General features: G+C 49.9%; 5 protein-coding genes across 5 annotated transcripts; 4 read left to right on the forward strand and 1 right to left on the reverse strand.

The window, feature by feature from the left end:
* Positions 1 to 378: 378 nt before the first annotated feature.
* On the forward strand, positions 379 to 2,765 carry ALT_4000 (putative disulfide isomerase; the record flags this gene model as incomplete). Its single annotated transcript, XM_033564509.1, has 4 exons — positions 379 to 620; positions 681 to 762; positions 822 to 2,345; positions 2,400 to 2,765. 4 exons carry the CDS (start codon positions 379 to 381, stop codon positions 2,763 to 2,765), a joined length of 2,214 nt encoding a protein of 737 aa, XP_033420400.1.
* A 2,907-nt stretch (positions 2,766 to 5,672) lies between these two features.
* Positions 5,673 to 7,480, forward strand: ALT_4001 (amino acid permease; the record flags this gene model as incomplete). Its single annotated transcript, XM_033564507.2, has 3 exons — positions 5,673 to 5,919; positions 5,980 to 6,091; positions 6,151 to 7,480. 3 exons carry the CDS (start codon positions 5,673 to 5,675, stop codon positions 7,478 to 7,480), a joined length of 1,689 nt encoding a protein of 562 aa, XP_033420398.1.
* Positions 7,481 to 15,395: 7,915 nt separating this feature from the next.
* Positions 15,396 to 16,940, forward strand: ALT_4002 (C2H2-type zinc finger protein; the record flags this gene model as incomplete). The annotated part of the gene is made up of 2 exons (XM_089599672.1): positions 15,396 to 16,092; positions 16,159 to 16,940. The coding sequence occupies 2 exons, from the start codon at positions 15,396 to 15,398 to the stop codon at positions 16,938 to 16,940; spliced, it is 1,479 nt and encodes a 492-aa protein (XP_089456010.1).
* A 2,328-nt stretch (positions 16,941 to 19,268) lies between these two features.
* ALT_4003 (uncharacterized protein) lies at positions 19,269 to 19,898 on the forward strand (the record flags this gene model as incomplete). The annotated part of the gene is made up of 1 exon (XM_033556741.1): positions 19,269 to 19,898. The coding sequence occupies one exon, from the start codon at positions 19,269 to 19,271 to the stop codon at positions 19,896 to 19,898; it is 630 nt and encodes a 209-aa protein (XP_033412632.1).
* A 528-nt stretch (positions 19,899 to 20,426) lies between these two features.
* Positions 20,427 to 21,910, reverse strand: ALT_4004 (uncharacterized protein; the record flags this gene model as incomplete). Its single annotated transcript, XM_033556740.2, has 4 exons — positions 20,427 to 20,932; positions 20,995 to 21,097; positions 21,167 to 21,801; positions 21,865 to 21,910. The coding sequence occupies 4 exons, from the start codon at positions 21,908 to 21,910 to the stop codon at positions 20,427 to 20,429; spliced, it is 1,290 nt and encodes a 429-aa protein (XP_033412631.2).
* Between the last annotated feature and the right edge of the window lie 154 nt (positions 21,911 to 22,064).

The raw sequence follows: 22,064 nt of genomic DNA on the forward strand, positions 1-22,064 counted from the left end.
CAGTCTGAGGTAGTCTAGTCCCTCCAGCGAATTAATTCATGGGGCCAGACTTGAGGTCTACTTGGACTTTATCAGCCAACGCGCTAAGGGGGCGTCGACACTCACCCGCCTTCTCATCCATTCTGAGGGTCAAATTCATCTCCCAGTTCGCAGTTCGCCGTTCAGTCTTCTCTGTTATAAGCATTTGCTTCTGTTGCACTGCTTATCGCGCTCTGACACTGCCTGCTGGTGGATTGAGCCGTTCGATAAACGTGGAGTTTGGACCAATGTGCCTACTGTGAAAACCTACTTGAACCCCTTCTTTTTCGACGATTTTCGACTTTCGTTTTCAGCCTCAAGCTATTGCTTTCAGGTCTTTGACCTTGACCGCCTGCCAGTATGAGGTCCTCTTTGCTGGCGTGGTCGCTCCTTTCGCTTCTCTCTATCCCAACTTTTGCCATTCCTTCCGGCGATATCGCGAATGATCTCAATCTTGCGAACAATCGCCTAGTCAAAAGAGCGGAACCGGTTGAAAAGACTGAGTCGGGGCCGGCGTCGACAACATTCAATGGCGTCGAGGTGCCGCCCCTGAAAGACTTGACAGCAGAGAATTTTGAGGAGCTTACCAAAAACGGTTACTGGTTTGTGGCTATTGTGCCCGTAGCATTTACCCTTGATATAGTATTATTAACAGGCAACAGGTTTGTGAAGCACTATTCTCCGTCATGTCCCCATTGCAAGGCGATCGCTCCCACATGGCAGACTCTATACGAATACTACTATGTGAGTACTCTATCCACGTTCGGCACGTTCGTACTTGGTCACTGTCTAACATGCGCTAGACATCGAAACCGATATCCTCTTCTTCCGAGCCCTCCGATACTCAATCACTTAACTCCTTCCAAAATTTTTACAACTTCCACTTCGCTTCGATGAACTGTCTTGCATTTTCGGATTTCTGCAAGAGACTGGATGTCAAATGGTTTCCGACATTTTCCCTTTACCATAATGGCAAACTGGTTGAACAGTTTGAGGGTGCTAAGACTATGGAAGGTCTAAGTGAGTTCGTTGAAGGCAAGCTAGAATCAATCCGACCTGGGTCTCGTCCTCCGAAAGGCGTAAAGCTTCCCGAGCCAGGCGACAAACAGGTAGACACGGAAGCTGCGCCGGACGTTCCAGCCGCCAAGGACAAGGACCGTGTGGCGGGAGTCAAGGCCGGTGAGAAGCATAATGAACAAGTCGCTCAGCTCGCCAGCGCAGAGGCTCCGATGAAATCTGCTACCCCTAAGGTGAACTCGAAACCATCCGCGCCTGCGAACCCTCAAGGGATCTCCGTTCCTCTTACAGCAGAGAGCTTCCAAAAGCTAGTCACGACTACCAGAGACCCCTGGTTCGTCAAGTTCTATGCTCCGTGGTGCCATCACTGCCAAGCGCTGGCGCCTGTTTGGCAGGGAATGGCCCGGGAGATGCAGCATGTTCTCAACGTTGGAGAGGTGAATTGCGACGCAGAGCCCAGGCTTTGCAAGGACGCTCGGGTGAACGCCTACCCGACAATGTACTTCTTCCGTGGCGGCGAACGCGTTGAATACACCGGTCTACGCGGTCTTGGCGATCTGGTCAACTACGCGAAGAAGGCTGTGGACATTGGATCTGGTGTTCAAGATGTCGACGCAGCTCAATTCAAAGAGCTGGAAGAAAAGGAAGAAGTGATCTTTCTGTACTTTTACGACCACGCAACGACCTCTGAAGATTTTGAGGCCTTGGAACGTTTGACTCTCAGCCTGGTGGGTCACGCCAGATTGGTCAAGACAAGCAGTGCGGCTCTTGCCGAGCGGTTCAAGATTACAACCTGGCCTCGTCTCTTAGTATCCCGAGATGGACGTCCCAGTTACTACAATGCTCTGGCTCCCAAGGATATGCGGGACGTCCGCCAGATTCTGAACTGGATGCGGTCCGTTTGGCTGCCTATTGTCCCTGAACTCACAGTCTCTAACGCCCGTGAGATCATGGACGGGAAATATGTCGTTCTCGGGATTCTGAGCCGGCGTCGCTCGGATGATTTCATCCTTGCCAAGAGAGAATTAAAGAGCGCCGCTCTGGAGTGGATGGACAAACAAACCCAGTTGTTCCGATTGGAGAGACAAGAACTTAGGGATGCTAAGCAGCTACGTATTGAGGAGGCAGAAGACCGCAATGACCAACGTGCATTGCGGGCTGCTAAGAACATGCGCATTTCCATCCGGGAGGATGACAAGAAGCAAGTTGGATTTGCCTGGGTTGATGGCGAGTTCTGGGAACGGTGGCTGAGGACCACTTTTGGTATCGATATCGAGAACGGTGAACGGGTCATCATTAACGACCAGGATGTAAGTATCATTCGAGAAGTGCAGTGTTTGCCATTACTGACCACATCTCCACAGAACCGACGCTATTGGGACGCCACTTCTAGTGGAGCTCCGATCATGGCCTCGCGAACCTCCATCCTCGAAACGATTCCGCTAGTCATTGCCGACTCGTCGAAGTTGAAGCCCAAGTCCACAGTCGGAACATTCGAATACATATTCTTCGTCACTCGGTCCTTTATTTCCGGCCATCCCATCATTTTCGTCGCATTGTTGACCATGAGCATCGTTGCCGTCACCTACTTGGCTCGAGCACGGCTAGCAAAGCGGGGTCTCAGTCGGGGTGGCATCCTCGGTGCGGTTCAGAGCAACAGTGCCGGCTTTTTCCGTCTCGATGGGAAGGAAGGTCTTTTGAATGGGGGCGGCACCGGAAAGGTCGATTAGATCGTCAGCATCAAGCGCATTGTACAGTTAGGTTTTGTTCCCCCGGTGTTGTTTTATTGCGTATCTCCATATTGGCTTTCTTGAATTTGCCATAATCTCTAAATGGGTCTCTTCTTTTGACACGGACGATGCCTCTCTCATCTTCTTTTCCCTTATACAACCCATTTTCTTTTCTCATTGTTGACTTTGTTTGATTTTATTGAAGCGGTGTTGGCATGTGGTGCACTCTACAAAGGAAATCTGCTGTTGGATTTTGTCAATACACGGCGGGCAAAAGACACATAGACAGCTATGCAAATGAATACATGTCTGTTCCCTGTTAGCAGGGAGTAGATGGTGTGAAGTGTCAATCTCATATATTCATGAATGTCATCACGAAATAACTCGAGCTCGAGTAACTTGGGACAATCGATACTCTACGCACATCATATTCCTGCCATGTCTGCTTCTTCTTAGTTCAGATTCATAATGTCTTCTCAATATCCATCAATCTAGATCGTCTTGACTGTCTACCTCGCTACCTATTTAAAGAATCGGAAATCCAAAGCCTCTTATTTGACACCGTCATTGTCACGTGAGGGTTTTTGTGTCTGCTGATTGGCCGCGGGATTGCCGCAAGTTGCAACATCGGAGCCTCTCGGTTTTCGTCGAACAACCATTGCTCTCGTCGTTCATTCCATCGCTGGAGTATAGTCCTCGTGTCCAGTGTACTTATACACAACTAATAACAAGATGGTACGTGTTGTATGGAAACGATTTTTGCCGATTGAGTTTTCAGCATGCTTGCGAGGGGCCCATGGATGGTGCTTACCCGCATAACTACGGCCTTCGGCCTGCTATGCCATCCCGATGCTGTCGAAGAAGAGGGCAGAGTGTTCAATTGCTGATGAGTTCCTGCCTTTCTAGTTCTCGCAGACCCTCCGTCGCGCTGCGTCCCAGTCTACTGGCGCCTACCGCTCTCCTTTCGCTCCCAAGTGAGAACCCCCTCGAGAATCTACCCTACCTGGCATGTTACATGGAGGCATTTGGTATTCGGGCGAGGCCTATGGACTGCCCAGATCGTGGGTCAATCGTTTGCGCATTGACAACTGATCTGCCCCCCATTTATATGTCCGAACTGGTGATTTGATGGGCCTTCGTCATTCAAAAGCACAGCCTGGCTGTCGCAGAGAGACGAACAATGGAAACAGGGCTTTACTGACTGCGATGCTTGATGAAAATTAGGTACTATGTTCCTGCCCACTTCGGGGGTGTGAGCGTCAACATGGCCACCAAGTAGTGAGTCTCACCTTTGGTGTTTCTGTCAAGATGCTATATGGGCGGACAGGCTTCCGGAAACCCTACGCGCTCGTCTTATTACCGTTCCATTCTAACATACTTTGATCTGTAGCGCTACCATTGCTTCCACCTTCGGTGTTGCTGCTGGTACCTTCGCCCTCTTCTTCTTCGGTGAAGTGCCCCGCGTGCGCAACGACATCCTGCGCAAGGTTCCCTTCCTTGACGAGTACTTCGACCGCAGCATCCCTGCCGAGGACAACGTACGTACCTTTGAATCATGCTAGAGACTATTGTGACGATTTGCTGACCGTTCACTAGCCGTTCTAAACGTCTTGCAACTTCCGCGCCGTTTTCCCTGACCCGAAATGCCACTTGTATGGTTGGTCATCTTGCCTGCGTTACTTGCTCAGTGGTGAAAACAAGGAATCGGTACTGTATTGTGTAGAATAGCGATGGGTTTTTGATAGCACATAGACACGCCTGGTCACCATCAAGATTTTCTCCTTCTCTGTCCTTCTTTGGCACCGAAATAAGGCTTAAATGACAAGCAACAGCAACATATGATTAGACTACGATCTGTTCGAATATCTCAGGGGTCCTAATATTACACTAGCACCAGCGACCTGAGTCTTTACTTGGAGGGCTTTTCTGCACGGGTAAGTTCAGCACCGACGCCACACTTATATAAAGGCATGTCCTGTCATCATCTGTCAAGTACCATTCCATCAAGCCTGTCATTCTTTTCCCACATAGGCAGGTGTAGCCTGACGAGCAGCTCAAGTCAAGCTACTTTTGCTCTAGAGAGAACGGGATGGTCCAATAAATCAGCGTCCTCCGGCCGCTTTGACTGCATTTCCCCAGAATCCAACGAAAACGAACAGGGGCGCTTATCTGGCACGCGTGTCTCTCTTCCTGTTATCAGCCACCGTGACTCTCTGGCAAGTCGAACGCAGATTATTCAACTCGAGTTATTGATAAGGGGATTTGCTCTGATCAAGTTTCTGGCTTGTTAGTCACCTGTTGACCTTGTCGAATCCCTGGGCTTTGTATCTATCCCCACCGCCTGAAGTTTCCTCCTCGAGTATAGACTCCTCGCCAAGCTTTCTCTTGAGTAGGATATCTACGAGGTCATCCATGCTTTTGAAGCGTTAAAGCAGCAGTAGGGCGGGGGATTTATTTCTTATTCGACATGACGCTCCAATATAACCCCGCCCCTTGCGGGTGCTGATCCCGTCGCAACTCTGATAGTCGAGCCCAGCGTGACCAATGTGTCAGCGTATCAGAAACTCTTCCCCTCATTCTCCCTAATCTTTCACGTTATCTCCCAGGTAGTTTGGTCTCACGATCGACAGCAATGGCCCAAGTGTCTGGTTTTGGTGCCAACGGGCGGGCTTTATCGTCGGCGTGGATGGTTATATCTACTGCTAGGCATCCTTGCTTTTTTTGTTGAGCGACCAAGCGTCAGCTCATGCAAGGTGCTATCATCGGAACTACATTTGCTGGTTACACAAAGGCTGGACTTGTCTGCTTTAATAAGGTAATGAGACGCCTTGGTCTCGTCCTTTCTGCTACCTCTGATTTCCATCGTGGACACGAGCAAGACCTGCAGGTAGCCTTGAAGTAGAGGCGATGTCGTCTACCAAGGTCGCTTCCAAACAGGCGGTTTATCAAGATGTCGACCACGATCCTGTCACGTCTGTCCTGCCGAACGGGGATATCCCGTACACGGATCATGAGATGGATTCGGATGAGCGGGTGATTGTGGCCCTGGGTTACAAGCAAGAATTCAAGCGAGAGTTCTCTTTGTGGACTACGTTCTGCGTCAGCTTCGCCGTGCTAGGGCTACTTCCCTCGTTCGCGAGCACTCTCTACTATGGTAATAAGACCCTGCTCTCCCATCACGGTGCATCTGCCCGGCGCTGACAGTGGCTTAAAGGAATGGGTTATGCGGGAACAGCAGGCATGGTCTGGGGATGGATCATCGCCATGGTCTTCATTCAGTGTGTGGCAATGGCAATGGCTGAACTATGTTCCGCAATGCCGACGAGGTGAGTCCGTGGGATTCTTGCTTGTATCGTCGATGAGACGGAATGACTTACCGGATTAGTGGTGGCTTGTACTACGCAGCGGCGGTCCTCGCACCTCCAGGGTACGGACCCTTTGCAGCCTGGCTGACAGGTTGGTCCAACTGGATTGGCCAAATCACGGCAGCGCCGTCGGTAGACTTTGCTTTGGCGGCGATGATTCTGGCTGCTGCGTCGATTTCCAACCCGGACTATGTCCCAACCAGCTGGCAGACCTTCCTGCTCACGACGCTGATTATGATTATCCACAGCTTCATCAGTAGCATGCCGACGAAATGGGTCGCGAGGTTCAATTCATACGGTTCAACCTTCAACATGATGGCCCTCGTTGTCGTTCTCATTGCCATTCCTGCGGGTACGAAGAACGAACCAAAATTCAAGCCGTCAAAAGAGGTATGGGGCACCATTACCAACGGGACAGAGTTTCCGGACGGCGTAGCTGTGCTCATGGCCTTTGTCGGTGTCATCTGGACCATGTCAGGCTACGATTCTCCTTTCCATCTGAGCGAGGAATGCTCGAATGCAAACATCGCCTCGCCGCGTGCCATTGTGATGACCTCTGGTGTCGGCGGCCTCATGGGCTGGTTCCTGCAGCTGGTAGTCGCCTACACTGTCCTCGACATTGAGGCCGTAATTGACTCGGATCTCGGACAACCTTGGGCATCGTACTTGCTACAAGTCATGCCGCGCAAGACAGCCATGGCCATTCTCGGACTGACCATTGTCTGCGGGTTCTCCATGGGTCAAGGCTGCATGGTTGCCGCATCGCGGGTGACCTACGCCTACGCTCGCGATGATTGCTTCCCCTTGTCACGGATCTGGAAGAAGGTCAACGAGAGGACCAAGACCCCTGTCAACGCCGTTATCCTCAACACTGTCCTGGGTATTCTGATGTGCCTTCTTATTCTAGCCGGCGACGTGGCCATCGGAGCCTTGTTTTCCATTGGCGCCATTGCACAGTTCGTCGCCTTTGCCATACCCATTTCAATTCGAGTGTTCTTCGTGGGGAACCGCTTCCAAAAGGGGCCATGGCACCTGGGGCCATTTGGTCCGGCGATTGGAGGGCTCGGCGTCTTGTTCGTGCTGTTGATGGTGCCCATTTTGTGCATGCCCAGCGTGAGAGGGGCGGATCTGACGCCTGACCAGATGAACTGGACTTGTCTGGTCTGGGGTGCGCCGATGCTGGCGGTGACTATCTGGTGGGTCATCGATGCACGCAGGTGGTTCAAGGGTCCCAAGATCAATGTGGAGCATGTTATCCATGGCGTGGAGGCGAACGTGGATGCGGGGGTGGAGGTGGAGGATCAACGGAGCCAAAGTCAAGATGCAGTGAGCAAGTCTCCGAGTATATAGTCTTCTGTTGGTAACTATAGCTACATGTAATTCCCCTACCACGCTTACAACTTGCGTGTAGCTGCGTGTCCTCCCTAATGAAATGCAGCGGCATACCAATTGAGTACAGTCTTTCATAAGAGCTTCCATGCGCTACCCAACTGCCTGTTGGTCTTCAAAAGGGCAGTGAGATTCATATATATATATAAATATCTCCCTCTCAATAAGGCAGCGACTCGAACTGTCTTGGATCCCCAATAAGTAGAGCCATGTCCAGAAGACAAAGTCACTCAAGAACATTGTTCCTACGCTCACTACAAGATCAGAACAAGACTTCCTCAGAATATATATATCTTCCATTCCTGCGTTTTAATACCACTGTCTTCTCTAGTCTCAGCGCTGAATTGCCCGAGGATACGGGATTCTGAGGCCACTTCATCTTAACTCAAGGTCCCACCCAGATCCCGCTGGCCACTGGGAGTATAGGATGAGCTTAGCAATAACATGCATGACTGATTCTGCCGACTATTCCACTGACTTGATGCAGCCTGCAAGCTCCACTCCATCATGGAAGCATCTGATATCTGCAACTCGTGCGATGGCTGCGTCGATAGGTGCTCGAAACCCCACATACCGCAGGCACCGTAGTTAAACTAAAGGAGTCTAGACTGCAGCGGATGGATCGCATATCAAGTCGAGTCAATCATAGGTCTGGAATAGAGATATTGCTTTCAACTACGGAGTATGAATCTCATGAAGGCCATTGATTGTTTCTGATGTTCCCGTCCGTACCGTGTCTCTGTCTGTAAAGTAATCAGGTCTGATAAATATAGTAACCTCCCTGTCTATTCTGTATCAGATCTATCTTCATTTAATGGGGATATTCAGGGGCAGGCAATCCGGTGATACTACCTCACCTGCTGTTGATTTCACAAGGGACATTACCTACAGATTACAAAGCTTTATTCCGTGATTATCCTGCCGAAAACCCAGCCGACAGTAACTCGGTCCATAGCACATGCAATGAGGCAGACTGCTAGTACTATCCTCTCACTGAAAGCCCGACAACCACATGCTCGGGCTACATGGTACAGCCACAGCCTACAAGCTATCGTGGGGGCCATTGCAATACACGTTCAAGTATCCAACCATGGGGCTCAATGAGGTTATCCAGACTAGGAAAGTATAATTTTGCCCACGGCGTGTAGTTTACTCGATTTGTCGATCATTGCGCCATTTCGGTCTCAGGATTGACAGGGGTTCTGCAGATAATAATACCTGCGTTATTGTTACGACCTAGAGGGGTAGACGAGGACTTTCCTTCAGGTTATTAGCATCTTGCGACTCGACTTTGTCGGATCACGGTGTGAAAAGGGGCCATAGTAGTTGTACGGCGGAGCTTGATATATTGGGGCATTCTCTTAGAAATGTCTGTATCTAACCCCTACTCCTTAATCTCGACCCCTTAATGTCCAAGGACAGAGAGAGTGCAAGTGCACGGCCACTCAGAGGCCCTGAGGGGCTGCGCGGTACGGAGTACCTTCTTCGTTTCTCTTACTTTATGACGCGGCTAGAAGTGATAAGAGGCGGCTGAGACCGATGAATCTGATACACTAGAACACTATGAATCCCTCGTATGCTTCTAAATGCTGATTGCTGACCCCTGTATCAAGATGATCTACAGAGTACAAACTGTAGATTGTTACAGATCCTGTAAACAATGACGTTGGCGGGGCTCGCTCCGTCGCAGACAAGTCCCTCCAAGCATAAGCAATATGCAGATAAGCTGATTACTCAGCTACGCAGGCAAGATCCCCCAAGATCAGCTAAACACCCTTAGAAGTTAGTGCTAGCCCAGAGCCGATACTACCTCCCTCAACAAATCAGACAAATTCAGCGCGCACAACTACCCGAACAAGTCAAGACACCGCTTGGCATGAGGTGTGTGGCGCATTCGCCTTGGGAGTGTCCAAATTTTCTCATTGGCTGGCGTGCTGGACCTGGAAACTGGGCGATCCAGACAAAGTCTTCGGGTTAACTCCGGTCCAACTTTACAGGGCAAACTACCGAGGGAATCCCTGGGCCGAGAGAATCCCGGATGGGTCGGAAGGCTTCAGAATTGTATGTAGTGTGATGGACCGAACAATCTGTACTCGTGATTCGTGCACTCATGTAGCGTAGTAGAAATCTGAGCGGTTGTTGACTGCGGGATCTTTCGCATTTGTCATTCAACTTTGATGAAGTTTAAGGATATTAGGGGGCAAGGAGCATCAGATGCGAAATGGGCTCTTGTTTCGTTGGGACAATGGCTATTTGAAGATTCGCATTACGCAACTAACCACGGAGTAAAGGAACACGTCTCGGGCGGTTAACATGGCTTATTACAGCCATGTAACTCCAAGTCCCAATACCTTGATGAGTTGTCCAAGGATCGGGCAATTCGTGGAAGGTCAAGCAATCAAACCAAAATTATGAAACAATAATGATCCTGACGAAATTGTCTCTTAGGGGATATGGTACGGTCAAGGACTCAAGATACAGAGTACAGATTAGGCCACACCGCCAAGTGCCAGTTGCATATTGGACGGTTAGACCACCCATTGAGTTGTCCTTCCGTGGAAGTTTCGATGAGCGGACCAGGGCTTCTCCAAGTGGAGCTGGATCCCCCTTCGGGTTACCGGGATTGGACCGCCACATTGGGCGAGCTGCATTCTCCATCCTGGGTAGTGGGATGCATCACGCATCGCGCTATCATTCTCGGACATCTCACATAGGCAGTCGGGCCCTGGAGTGATGAAACGCTGCTGTTTTGTAACCATGGATGCACCGTAAGTGGCAACTCGAGCGAGTAAATTTAGACTCGCAGTAGCAATATCTGTACGTTGTTAACAAATTGGCTTTGGATTGAGTTCCATTTCGGCTTGTTGTGAAAGTATGATTCGGTGTACCAAATTGGACATCGTATCATATTTCTGATGCAACTATTGATCGTGTCGCGGAATTCCTCAACCTGCATAGACTGTCGTTGATAGTACTCTGTCGAGCTATGGATTGTATTGGTAGCTGCCTGAAGTACCAGATTAGCAGGGAAGGTAGGCGGAATTTTGTATGAGAAACATTGCCGCGCTCTTTCCGCGCACCGCAGGACGGGAATGTATTAGGAGGTATTACGGAGTACTGCCCTGGAAATAGCTTGAAATCATGATGTATTTGAATATTGAATCGCTGATTATGCAAAGGAGAGATATGCTCCTTCATTCCACTTCTCATTCGTCGTCTGATGAATATCATTCTTTGAAACCGACTGGTATTGATTTAATTATCCCCAAGGCAGATCAGATAGGCAAGCTTGAAGAACGATCTATGCAAAGATCCCACCTCTGGTTGTGCCGTTGTGGTCCACAATCGAAGCGGGAGAAGCTCTCAGAGAAACTCTCCTGGTGGAGAATAACCGCCGGCTTGTTGGGTTTAAAGGATGATGGGCCCATCTCATGATCTTGCAGTTGTAGAAGTAAACAGCTACATTATTATCTAGGGACTTCTTGACAACAATAACAACCTCTATCCTAGCCAATTGCATCCCAGTTGGCCGATTTGATGACAGACTGGTAATTGCTTTGTAACAAGAATCTAAATCTCTCAGACAGACTCTCCGTCTATTGCCGATATGATTCATCATACTTTCCTCATTGGGATGGTGGCGAAAGGCCACGACACCAGAACCACGGACGAGCTAATGAGGATTGGACGGTTTGGGTCGAGCTTTTTCTCGGTCGGTATTTGAGTCGGGCAAGTACGTAAGGTACTTTACGGTTGTGTAGATACTCAGTATTGCCATTCCCCCATTGCATTCTGCCTGGTTGCTAGATACTACCGCATAATTGCATAGATTACTGGGAAACATTGCGTGGTATCATTAAGACTGAACAGAATGCGAGGACAAGAGTGATGTTATATAGAGTCTAGATGGTCTTTAAGGCCAATGGCAGTGATCAGCCATTTTTGAGAATATTGTTGCATGAGGATAGTCATAGCTGCATGCGTACTCGCACCTGGCCATCTTATTGTTGTTGTTCTTAGAACAGAGAACATATTCGCTTCTATTTTCAGCTCGAAGGTCGAGGGGTGCGAAACCATTCGAGTCTCGTCCAATGGAATTGATATAACCTCCTGTGAGAACGAGACCCATGACATGGTACTTTGGCCGTATCGAATTATCTTCAAGACCAATTTATATATGTGAATCAGGAGAAGGAATCCAATTGCATGATCATATTTACTGAAAGCAAACTTCAATGCGGAGTCCCGAGATACATATTATCTATGTGAGCCGTTGCGCTTCACAGTAGAGACACTGCAGAAAGACAGAGGTCTAGACAAGTCAGGAGGAGTAGTTGGTACTTTGTCAACGACAACTGGTCATGGGCCTTTTTGTAGCAAATATATTTGCATTGGCGGTCTACAAAATATTGTTCTGGTATCCGTACCTTAGAGAGTATTCGCTGTCTCAATATGACTGAGTGACCACAAATACTCCATACAGACCGTCCCATAATAATAATATATTGCCAGGAAGGATTTGGTCAAGTTATATCCAAACTAACAGGCATTGATATCGCCAAAATAACTGTGCAAGGCTCTCCGTGTTGTCAGGTAGATCTAAATATGCCAAAACATAGAGTAGGTGGGCTATGACCCATATTCAGGTTGATCTTGTTCACTGATCTAGGATCCGAACATGTACCACTCCACTCATCTCGACAGTAGTGATTACCATGATAAGGTTCTACCACTGCGAGCTACCATCCTCGCATGTGGGATCAATGTGGATGTGCCATGAGGATCCCGTTGAGCCCCTGAAGAACATCTGGAAGGGCGGGACTGTCAATTGCGGAGAACTGGTGCAAGAGCTCGAGACCCTCCACTTGAGCTTAAGCTTGACAATATCAACGACTGCTGTGGAACAATAATCAGACAAGAGAAACGCTGAAAGCCAGCAATAACTGATTAGAAAGCGCGAATAACTTTGATCAGCCAATTCTTGTCGCTGATTCTCCGTATTCGGCACAATCTAAGGTAATGATGAGAAAGCCTCAGAAAGGAACTGAACGCGATCGGAGCAGCGCTTGGTAAGTACGGTTACGCATGTCCCTTGTCGTGGACGAGATAATACCTAAGGTATCAATTATTATTAAATTATTAGATACCTAGGTTCAGCACGGAAGCATAATCCTTGTCCTGAAAGCAGCATAGACCATAGGTTAAGTTCCTTCCAGCCTCCCACAACAAGGTAGCATGCATGGCGTAGGGCGAATGGCTTGCTTCCTCGTTCTTCCGCTTCCCCCCCCCCTTCAACTTAGGATCTACCTAGCTACAATCTTGGTACTGGATAATCCATTTCTATATTCTCCTTGAAATATATATTTGTTGTCGTGTAGGTAATCAGCTGCATATCAAAGTACACTATGACTATATCTGTAAAATATACTTCTGTACTGAAATTCTGAAATCTGGATGCCTGTCGACATCTGGTATTGTCTGATTGCGCGATAAATCAAAGGCCAAAATCTAGGCCGACCAGAAAAAGTACTCAACTGCTTGCGTTCTCGCTCAAGATTGGCAGGCTTTTCAAGAACCCTGGCACGTCACCTGTGAACAAGTCACTGCCAAGTATCCTTTACGTGTCTGTATGCGGCAAGTGTACCACCATGGTACTTCCCGACGACTGTCTTCGGAACACGCCCGACCGCTTCCTGTAAACAACCACATTCATCATGGAATTGGTGCACGGATTTGGATAATTAGCATTTGAAAATGAAAATTATTGAAAGCTGGAATCGTCTGAAGATTTAGAATTCATCATTACCACGGAGTACAGAAGGTATCACTAGGTAGTGATAACAAATCTCACTAACCAAACAACGATTCCAACATGATTTTCCCCTGCTTGCCGCCGCTGCCAACTAAATTCGATTCTGCATCCTCCTGCTTTCCGGATAGTCAACGTTCGGAATTAAATCTGATTAGGTGCTGGGCCGATTTTGCCGTTTTCCCTGTGCTGGTAATGAAATTCATTGGATGTCTTTTTCATGGCTTGACCGTTCCCATACTTTAGCAGGGAAAAGGATGATAGACTAACTACCTAAGTACCAAGTGCTGGAAACTTATGTCACAGAATCACAAGTAGTCGGCAGTATGCGAGCATTCGACTTGCAATGGTCCCAAAAAACAGAAATCTGCGTTCTGATCCATTAGAAATCCAGGCATTCTTTCTCTCTGCAACCCTCGAAGCTCGGCTCCTGGGATGTGGATGATCGGGAACCGGATGAAGCGCGAATCAGGTCAACGGCACACAACTGTTCCAAACGGTAGGTGCATGCTTAGGTACCTACTATTACAACGTACAGTACTCCGTACCTCCTTGCGATATTTATAAGTTTAGTAGTCTGAGATGCTTTCTTCGAGTCGAAGCTAGCAGTTTGGACCTCTGCAGTCTTCAATAATCATAGGAATAATGATAATTGAGCGTAAAATGTTGATAAATCCCGTTGTCAGAATAATATCTTTTGTTTTGCGCTTCTGTAACCGTTTTCCGCGTTTTGCCTCCCAGAGTTAGTTATGATCGGCCACCGCCCGTCCTCGTCGGTATGTATCTACTATGTAAACTATCTGATCTCTCATCCTTTTTCTTCCTCTTAACTATCTATTCGTCTATTCCTTTCCCTTTCTCCTCCCCGAAAGGTGCCAACCAATTTGCTGTTAGTAAGTCCCCCTGCTCAATTTTCTCTCAGTTCTTTTTGCATTCTGAATTTTGTCGCCCGTCTTTTTCCTCTTCTTTCTTTTTTATACTTTACGCCGCCGTTGTTCCTCGCCCCCCTCCATTCCCCGTGACCACTGACCAGACGGCAACACCGTACGTACCTTGGTGCTGTATTTTTGAATTTTTATTATTTTTATTTTATTATTATATTATTATTTCTCCCTCTCATTTTTTTTTTATTTTTTATTTTTAATTTTTTTGGTTTTCAAAAAAATTTTCTTTCTTCCTTTTCCTTTGCCCTGGGTCATTTTCTATCAAACTCTTGTACTTTTTCTTTTTCCCTCCCCCTTCCTCTCTCTCCTCCACTCTCCTAAACTCCGCACCTATACGCGTTGTTCTTTACAGCCCTTCATCTGTTGTTGTTGAATCACACACCGTCCCTATCCGAGAATCCTGGTCCCCATCTCGCGCATCTATTGACGCGAAGCAGATTTTGGCTAGTATTCTGCCCACTCTAGTACTGCTGGTTGTGCTAGACCCACTTGCACGCCGCTTCCCTGGTGGATACAGAACCATTGACTCTTCTGACAACGTGCGGATAAAAAGAAGTTCCCACAGAACTTGATTTTCTTGTGGGTGACCGTGGGGAATTCAGATTAAGCATTCGACTTCAATCCTGACACTCTTCTTCTGCAGTGGAGTCGAACTCGATCCTGTACACATCCATTGTTGCTCCAGCAGTTTCATCCTCGTCGCTGCTTTCGATTGTTGTGAGGGACCGCCTTTCCGTCGCAACCGACATTGTCCTACCGTACTCTCTCCGCGTTACAGGAGGGAAAGTTCTTCAGTGATCGGACAAGTGAAGAAAAAAAGTTTGAGCAAAGGAAAGGTTGTCACCAGTTGAAGCTGAGTGACTTTTGAAAGGATTTCAGTAATCTGCTGAGCTTCGCTTTCTGTTCGGAAAAACGTCAGGGAAGACGGATTGTCTTGGTCTGCGATCGATGACCGGGATACCGTGAACCTTTTGTCCAGTTCAGCCCTATCCTATCTCCCCTCTCGCGTCTTCACCGACCCCTCCTCCGCTTCATGATGGATCCCAGATCTCACCCTTCACGGCCTCCATCCACCAGCCTTCCCCAAGGCTCCACGCCTCTTTCCTCGACACCCATATCGAGCATGCCAATGCCTCAGTACACCATGCAGCCTCAGTACTCTGTGTCTCAGCCGCACACCCTTCCTCCGCTGCAGCCTCATCACAGTCAATCTCCTGCCCCTCATTCCTACATGGGTCAGCCACCATACCGGCCGGACCTGTCGAGGTATCCAGCGTCTACGCATGATGTTTACGCGTCATCGGCTGCTCCCATCATGCCTCATACCACCGCGGGTAGCTTGCCACCTTCAACCTTCTTCTCCCACCACAATCACCAAGCACAGGCACAACAGTCGCAGCACTATCCTCCTCCTCACAGTGTGCTGCCCCCGGCTTCGAACGCGCAGACTTACCCGCAACCAATTGCGCCCGCTCCGCCACGGGATCGCCGCCCCGACTTCAATGGTATGCCTTCCGGCGCTTTCAGCTACCCCGACGGCAAGGCTTCGCCTTGGATGAACCCCGATCCGGTGGCAGCTGCAAACGGTGCCGGGCCTTACGGTGCAAAGGAGCCTCCACGTACTCAAGTGGTTGGATCCCAAGGCCGACGTGGTATTCTTCCGAGCGTTCCGGGTCGCGCAACTCCTGTCACCAATGGTGTCAACGGTACCGCCAAAAACACGACGATCCCGGCCAAGGACGCGGACGGAAAGTTCCCTTGCCCTCACTGCAACAAGACATACCTTCACGCTAAACACTTGAAGCGCCATTTGCTAAGACGTGAGTATTCGCATTCCGATTATTATTAGCAGGCATTGACTAACCAAATTTGATTTCACCTTCTAGACACTGGTGATCGCCCGTACATGTGTGTTCTCTGCAAGGACACGTTCTCTCGCAGTGATATTCTGAAGCGCCATTTCCAAAAGTGCTCCATTCGACGCGGTAACCCCACAGGGGCGACCCACTTGTCGCATCCTCAGGCACATTTGAAGCGGTCTCAGGCTCAAGCTGCAGCAAATACTGCAAAAAGTTTACAGGAGGAAGTCAGTAGTACCGTCCCGCCTTCTAATGGCATCGCGGGTGCGACTTTCAGCGAGGGGGCCGTGAACGGGAACGGTCTGGGTGCAGGCCGACCAGGTTTCACGGACCAGCAGCCTCTAGGCTTTACGATGCAGTCTGTCAATGGGTTGGGCCGTGGTCAGCCAGACGACGCCTACGCTCATGGACAAGCTCATCAGAGAGCATCCTGGATGGCTACTCCCAAGCAGAACCCGTACCTTGTGCAGCCTGGCACTGAAGCACCTAACCAGCAGCTGAATGTTGACCGCCCTTCCCTTGAGCAGGCGAAACCCCCTGTCGTTGATCCCAAGCGTCCCATGATGCCTGGACCCGACCCGAATCACGGTGGTGGACTTGACTGGACTTCCATGTTCCAGCCCGGAGCCTCCGACGGCTATATCAATCAGGTGTTCCCCCAGTCCATGGCATCCGGCCAGGAGCCGATTCAAGCCCAGGTTGAAACTGAACGGAAGTTCTACCCTACCACTACGACGGCTGGACCTCAAGAAGGTGGAATGAACGGTTTATACTTGGCTTCGACTACTCTCAGTGGCGATGGTAAGTAAAATGAGAACGCGCATGGCTATGTCCGAAAAACGTTTAAGAATAACCCCCTAATTTTCTTTCACCCAGGCACCGTGCAAGCTGCCAGACAATAGTCAGTGGCTGAAAGGGATGGTTGCGCTCCGACTAGTGGTGAAGCCTGTGGATATTGTTCCTTCAGGTGTCCCTTTTAGGCCTGATCTACCATCCGGAAACTCATACGAGGTGTATTTTCGCAGCTTCTACAACAAACAGGTCATTTAATTTTCTGCTCCAACAACAAAAGGTTTCTTCCGGTCAGCATTTTTCTACGGCGAGCGCAGTATTGCGGCGGTTCTGAATCGGGTTTGATTTTCTCCGACTCCATTACGAGTGGCAGATGGGTCGGTATGTGGTTTATCCGGCGTCCACAAATAGACTTGGGCATGTGTTATTGTGTTTTGTGTTGTTGTTCACTTTCCTCATCTCATCGACGCGACATTCCTCAGGGGAAGGTTGCTGTCGCCTTCAGGTCTCGATTCGCATGACCTCCTTGTACTTTCAAACGCCGAACGCGCGCGGGGAAGGACAATTGTTGGGGTTCTGATTGCATCACTTTACGGCCGTTCAGATCCGCATTTCATTTCCCTGTCGACCATGTAAGTAGATTCTGTACGCTCTGCTCGGACATATGAGCTTGATTTGGTCCAAGAGACATTTGTGGTGTTTTTATCTTCCTGTTTTTGTTTGTTATTACATTGTGTGCGTGTGTTTTTATGGCTTCATTCTCATTGTGTTGTTTCCCTTGCCCCCTCCTTTGTTCTGTTTGCCATCTTCTCCTCTGTGCAAAAAAAGAGTGTGTGATATGTCTCTGGAGGGTCATATTTTTCATACGATCGGAGGCTGGTTTGCGTTGCGGGACGGCCGAGCGTCGCCGTCTCTGTTCTGAGTGCTGGTATCTCTTGTCAGCCATATGAGACGGTTCTATACGTGCTCTGTGCTAGGGTTTGCATTCTGTGTTCGAGCCATGTTCGTCTTTCCGTCTTCCGATCGGTTTGAATCGACCACGGTGGTGGTGTACCGATTCAACCGAGTCGGATACGAGCAGGCAAACAACGCCTGTGCATGTTGCTTTTTGCCGAGGGCAGCATGGGACAGACGAGCAATGGGAACACAAAAAAAAGAAGGGAGGGGGTAAAAAGGAAGAATTGAAAAAAAGAGAAAATAGATTTATAGACAGTCGATGTTCGATTAACCTGCAAAAGACGGGCAAATGGGAAAAAATATGCTACTACAGTTTCTCTAAATGACATAAATTTACTCCGTGGACACCTTGTCCAGCTTCGTAGCGAAGACAAACGGACATCATCCTAAGGAGGGAGATGCACGTGTGCAACATTGTTGGACTTCCCTTCTGCCCGGCGCGGAGATGCGCTTCTGGTTCCGATATTTCCCTACCTCAAGCTGCAGCTGCCGTTCGTCTAGATTTCCCCTCATCTGATCCATCGGATGATTCAGATCGCATGCAGGGTATCTACACGCCGTCTAGAATGTGATGATCGATATTTTAAGCCGTTTCCCCTCGTGATATATTGACTACGGAGTACATCTGGTAGAAGAGAAGCCGGTTTAACCCCACGGTTCCCCTCCGTCACTGTATTAGGTCCCCCGAGTATTCCCTACCCCAGGGCCATGTCTTCTATGTAAAGCCTCTGAAGTGAGCCAAACAGTCTGAGCGATCCGTTCTACAGCTCCTGCCTCTCTTGTCATCAAGTCAATATTCTCAAACTATCGTAGTTTGAAACTGTCTTTTCTTCTCAGCGTAGTGCTCATACTAACGGACCCCAAGAGTACCTAAAGCGAGTGAAGACGTCACCGCCGAGTCTCTTTTCCTCCGGGGCGATATCAGCAACGGCTGATTGGCTCGTCCGGCGGCAAGCACCACAGCGGGTCAATTTCGGAGTGACTTGGGGGGAATCCTTCGTCTCAGAACGCACGTCTCGCTCTATCTACTCTGTACAGCAGCAAAGTATCACAGACTTCCGAACGATTCGTTCGTCTAGTCGCCCCGCGCAGGCTGAATACTAAGCAGTCGATCCGGAGGCATTTCTCTGCCTGATCTGTTCCTTCTCCCACTTCCTCCTGTTACGGCTGCCAAAAACTAGGAAGCCGACGAACTACCGCCACTACAAGTCCACTACATCCCATCGCCTCATTCGAGTCATATACGTGTTTTAAGGTTGCTTTCTGGCCCTTTACGAACCCGACGGGGCAGGTTGGATCCAGGATACGTTTCTCGATAGGGCCTTTCCCTTTCGAGTGCTACTTTGACAGACTGCTGCCTCCCGAAGCCGAACAAAATCATGTCCAACATGTCAACCAACAGGCCTTTTCTGGCCAACTTCCTGGCAGCGTTTCGAGCCCAATCGACGTACAAGGCCTCGACAGCCGGCAGTCAGTCCGCCGCAGGCCCATCGTCCTCACTCTCTGCCGCTCAGATCTCTCAAGGGGCCCGAGCAATAGCCACCAAAGCCGGTGCCGGCTCGAATGCGACCGCTTCAACTGAGCAAGCACCCTCTACCACTGCTACCGCGCAAGCGGCATCAAACCACCACTATCATCACCACTCTTCCTCTGTGGCTGCCGCATCTTCACATGCTAGACCTCATTCCCACCCTCGACCGTCGCTGAATCAGACCTCCCCGAGTACAGAATCCCCTGCTTCTTCCATCTCGACCCCTCTAGCTCCATCTTCCCCGCCTACACCTGCCTCATCAAATCCCATTCCCATTGCGGACGGTCATGACCGCCAACGGCGAGGGAGTGACAGTTCCAGTGGATCGGGAGGCTTCCGGGATGCCCTTGGCCCGGAGAAGTGGTATATTGGCGGTCGAACGGCGGCAGGAGAGGAGCGCTTCTACCGGTTAGGGATGGTGACCAAAGGTGGTGGACGATTGGGAGGCAGTGGACGAGTCGGCAGCATTGATCAGCTGAGCCTTTGATCTGCGTTTGCTCCAATTCATTGGAAAGTTTATCCAACTTGATGATCCTTATGACTGCGAAAATTCTATTATGGATGGGCGTTTGAGTGATTGGCATTGGTTTGGGCGTTGAAGGGCGTTTGCATCTTACGACGGGAAGGCTTGTGTGGGGGCCTGGGAATGGGATTCATGAAGAAAAGAACTAGTGCTTCATCTGTCTTCATTATTTCCTTTCTTGTCTACCATTACTCTGCTCATTGTCTTTGACTGTTTCGAGAGTATATCTATCGATGCGTCTGTACATGAGGATATAACTTTGTTGTATGTATAAGGGACAGTGAACATTGATCATGACAATTGACCAGTGTACATCTCACATAGCTGATAGGTCTGTCTGGTACAGATCTCTCGTTTTGCTCTCTCGCGGTTCCGGATACAGATGATGCATATGACTGAAGGTCGTTCGAGGGCGCACCGATGTCAGAGCATAGCTCTACGGGCAATACCGTCATGCATAGTGGACAATACAAGTATAGGAAATTTTCGCACTCAAGCATTCCCATCAGCCACCTCCCTCCTCTCCCCCGCCAACAACCTCTCCCTCTCCCCCTCCGTCCCTTCAACCACCTGGCCCGGCGCCCCATTACTCAGCCAAAGCATCGGCACAGCCGTCACCCCGGCTAACAACCCAAGCGTCCACGCCATCGTCTTCCACCCAAACCGATACTCAACAAACCCACCCCAAAGCGGACCCAGGAACAGCCCCATAAACGAGGACATGGTCTGGATGCCGAACGCCTGCGCCACAGCTCCTCGTTTGCCGAATATCCCGGGCCGCGCGCGCTCAATTTCCTCGAGGACCTGCTGCGTTTCGACGTATAGCGCGGGCACGCAGGCGTTGATGAACAGGCCGATGAGGGTGAGGAGGGAGAGGAGGAGGACTATGTGTGGGGTTGTGTTGGACTCGACGAAGCGGAGGCTGATGAGGGGTGGGGAGAGGAGGAGGAAGCCGGTGAAGGTTACGAGGCGGGCGCCGTAGCGGTCCGAGATGGAGCCTGTGTTGCTAGTTAGAGAGTGCGGTGGTTTATTTGACTGGGTGGTTGGCTGGTTGGCTTACCAAAGTATGGCTCGAAGAGCGCTGTTATGGCTGAGGGCAAGAAGGCCATCCCTGCGCCAAAGGGGCTCCAGCCGAATTTGTCTTCGACAAAGATGGGGACTGTCTGTCGGTTTGATGAACGTGAGTATGATTCTTTTGGAATGGTGCAGATAGAGGACTACGGGGAGCGTACCGAGTCGAAGGCGGAGTATAAGATGCCCTGGACGAGCAGGGCGAAGGAGGAGATCATCACCCGTGGCTGGCTGGCTATGCGCAACAGAGCAATGTTCCTCCACCCCATTGCAGTTTCCGAGTTCTGTAATGAGCGCTGAGGGTATTCCTCACCTGAGTCCTCATCGTGGGAATCCGACAACCAGGCGCGAGCGACTTTCTTCTCGATTACGGCGAGTCTCATCACGAAGTCGACGCCGATGATGGCAAATGCCATGGCAAAGACCGCATTGTACCCGGCAGCATTGTAGACTAGACCGCCAAGCAGCGGACCAAGGAGGAAGCCCAGCGCGATCGACGAACCTAGATACCCGATCGTCTGGCCCAAGTTATCGAACGAGACCGAGTCGGTCATGAGCGCCAGGCCCGCGACGGCCACCATGGCTGTCGCACCGCCCTGGAGCAACCGCGCAACTATGAACAGCCACACGGTATGTGCGACTGCCAGCATTCCCATCGAGGCGCCGAGCAGGATGAGCCCGAACAGGTAGGGGAACTGGCGGGTGGGCGCAATGTCGACGAGGTACCCGAAGATGGGGCAGCAGACGAATGCGACGGCTGCCTCACACGCCAAGAGTACACTGACCCAGTATTCACCTGGACATTGGACATGTTAGCAGCAGCTTCGTTTGGAGACAAACAGCATTCTGCGCGACATACGTTCATCGTATGGAACTCCTGCCCTGTCGACCAGCGCAGTTGGCATCACTGGAACAATCTACCATGTCTATATCAGCAATTGCGAGGACAGTATGTTCCGTATCTGCTGACCATTGCATATAAGAAATAGTCCTGGAAGAGACTGTCAACGACCGGACGAGTAACAAAGCTAGCTTAGATGTCCACTCACTGTAAATGAC

This window comes from Aspergillus lentulus (assembly GCF_001445615.1).
Source record: "Aspergillus lentulus DNA, contig: Alt08, strain: IFM 54703, whole genome shotgun sequence".
In the NCBI taxonomy this organism is placed as follows: Eukaryota; Fungi; Ascomycota; class Eurotiomycetes; order Eurotiales; family Aspergillaceae; genus Aspergillus; species Aspergillus lentulus.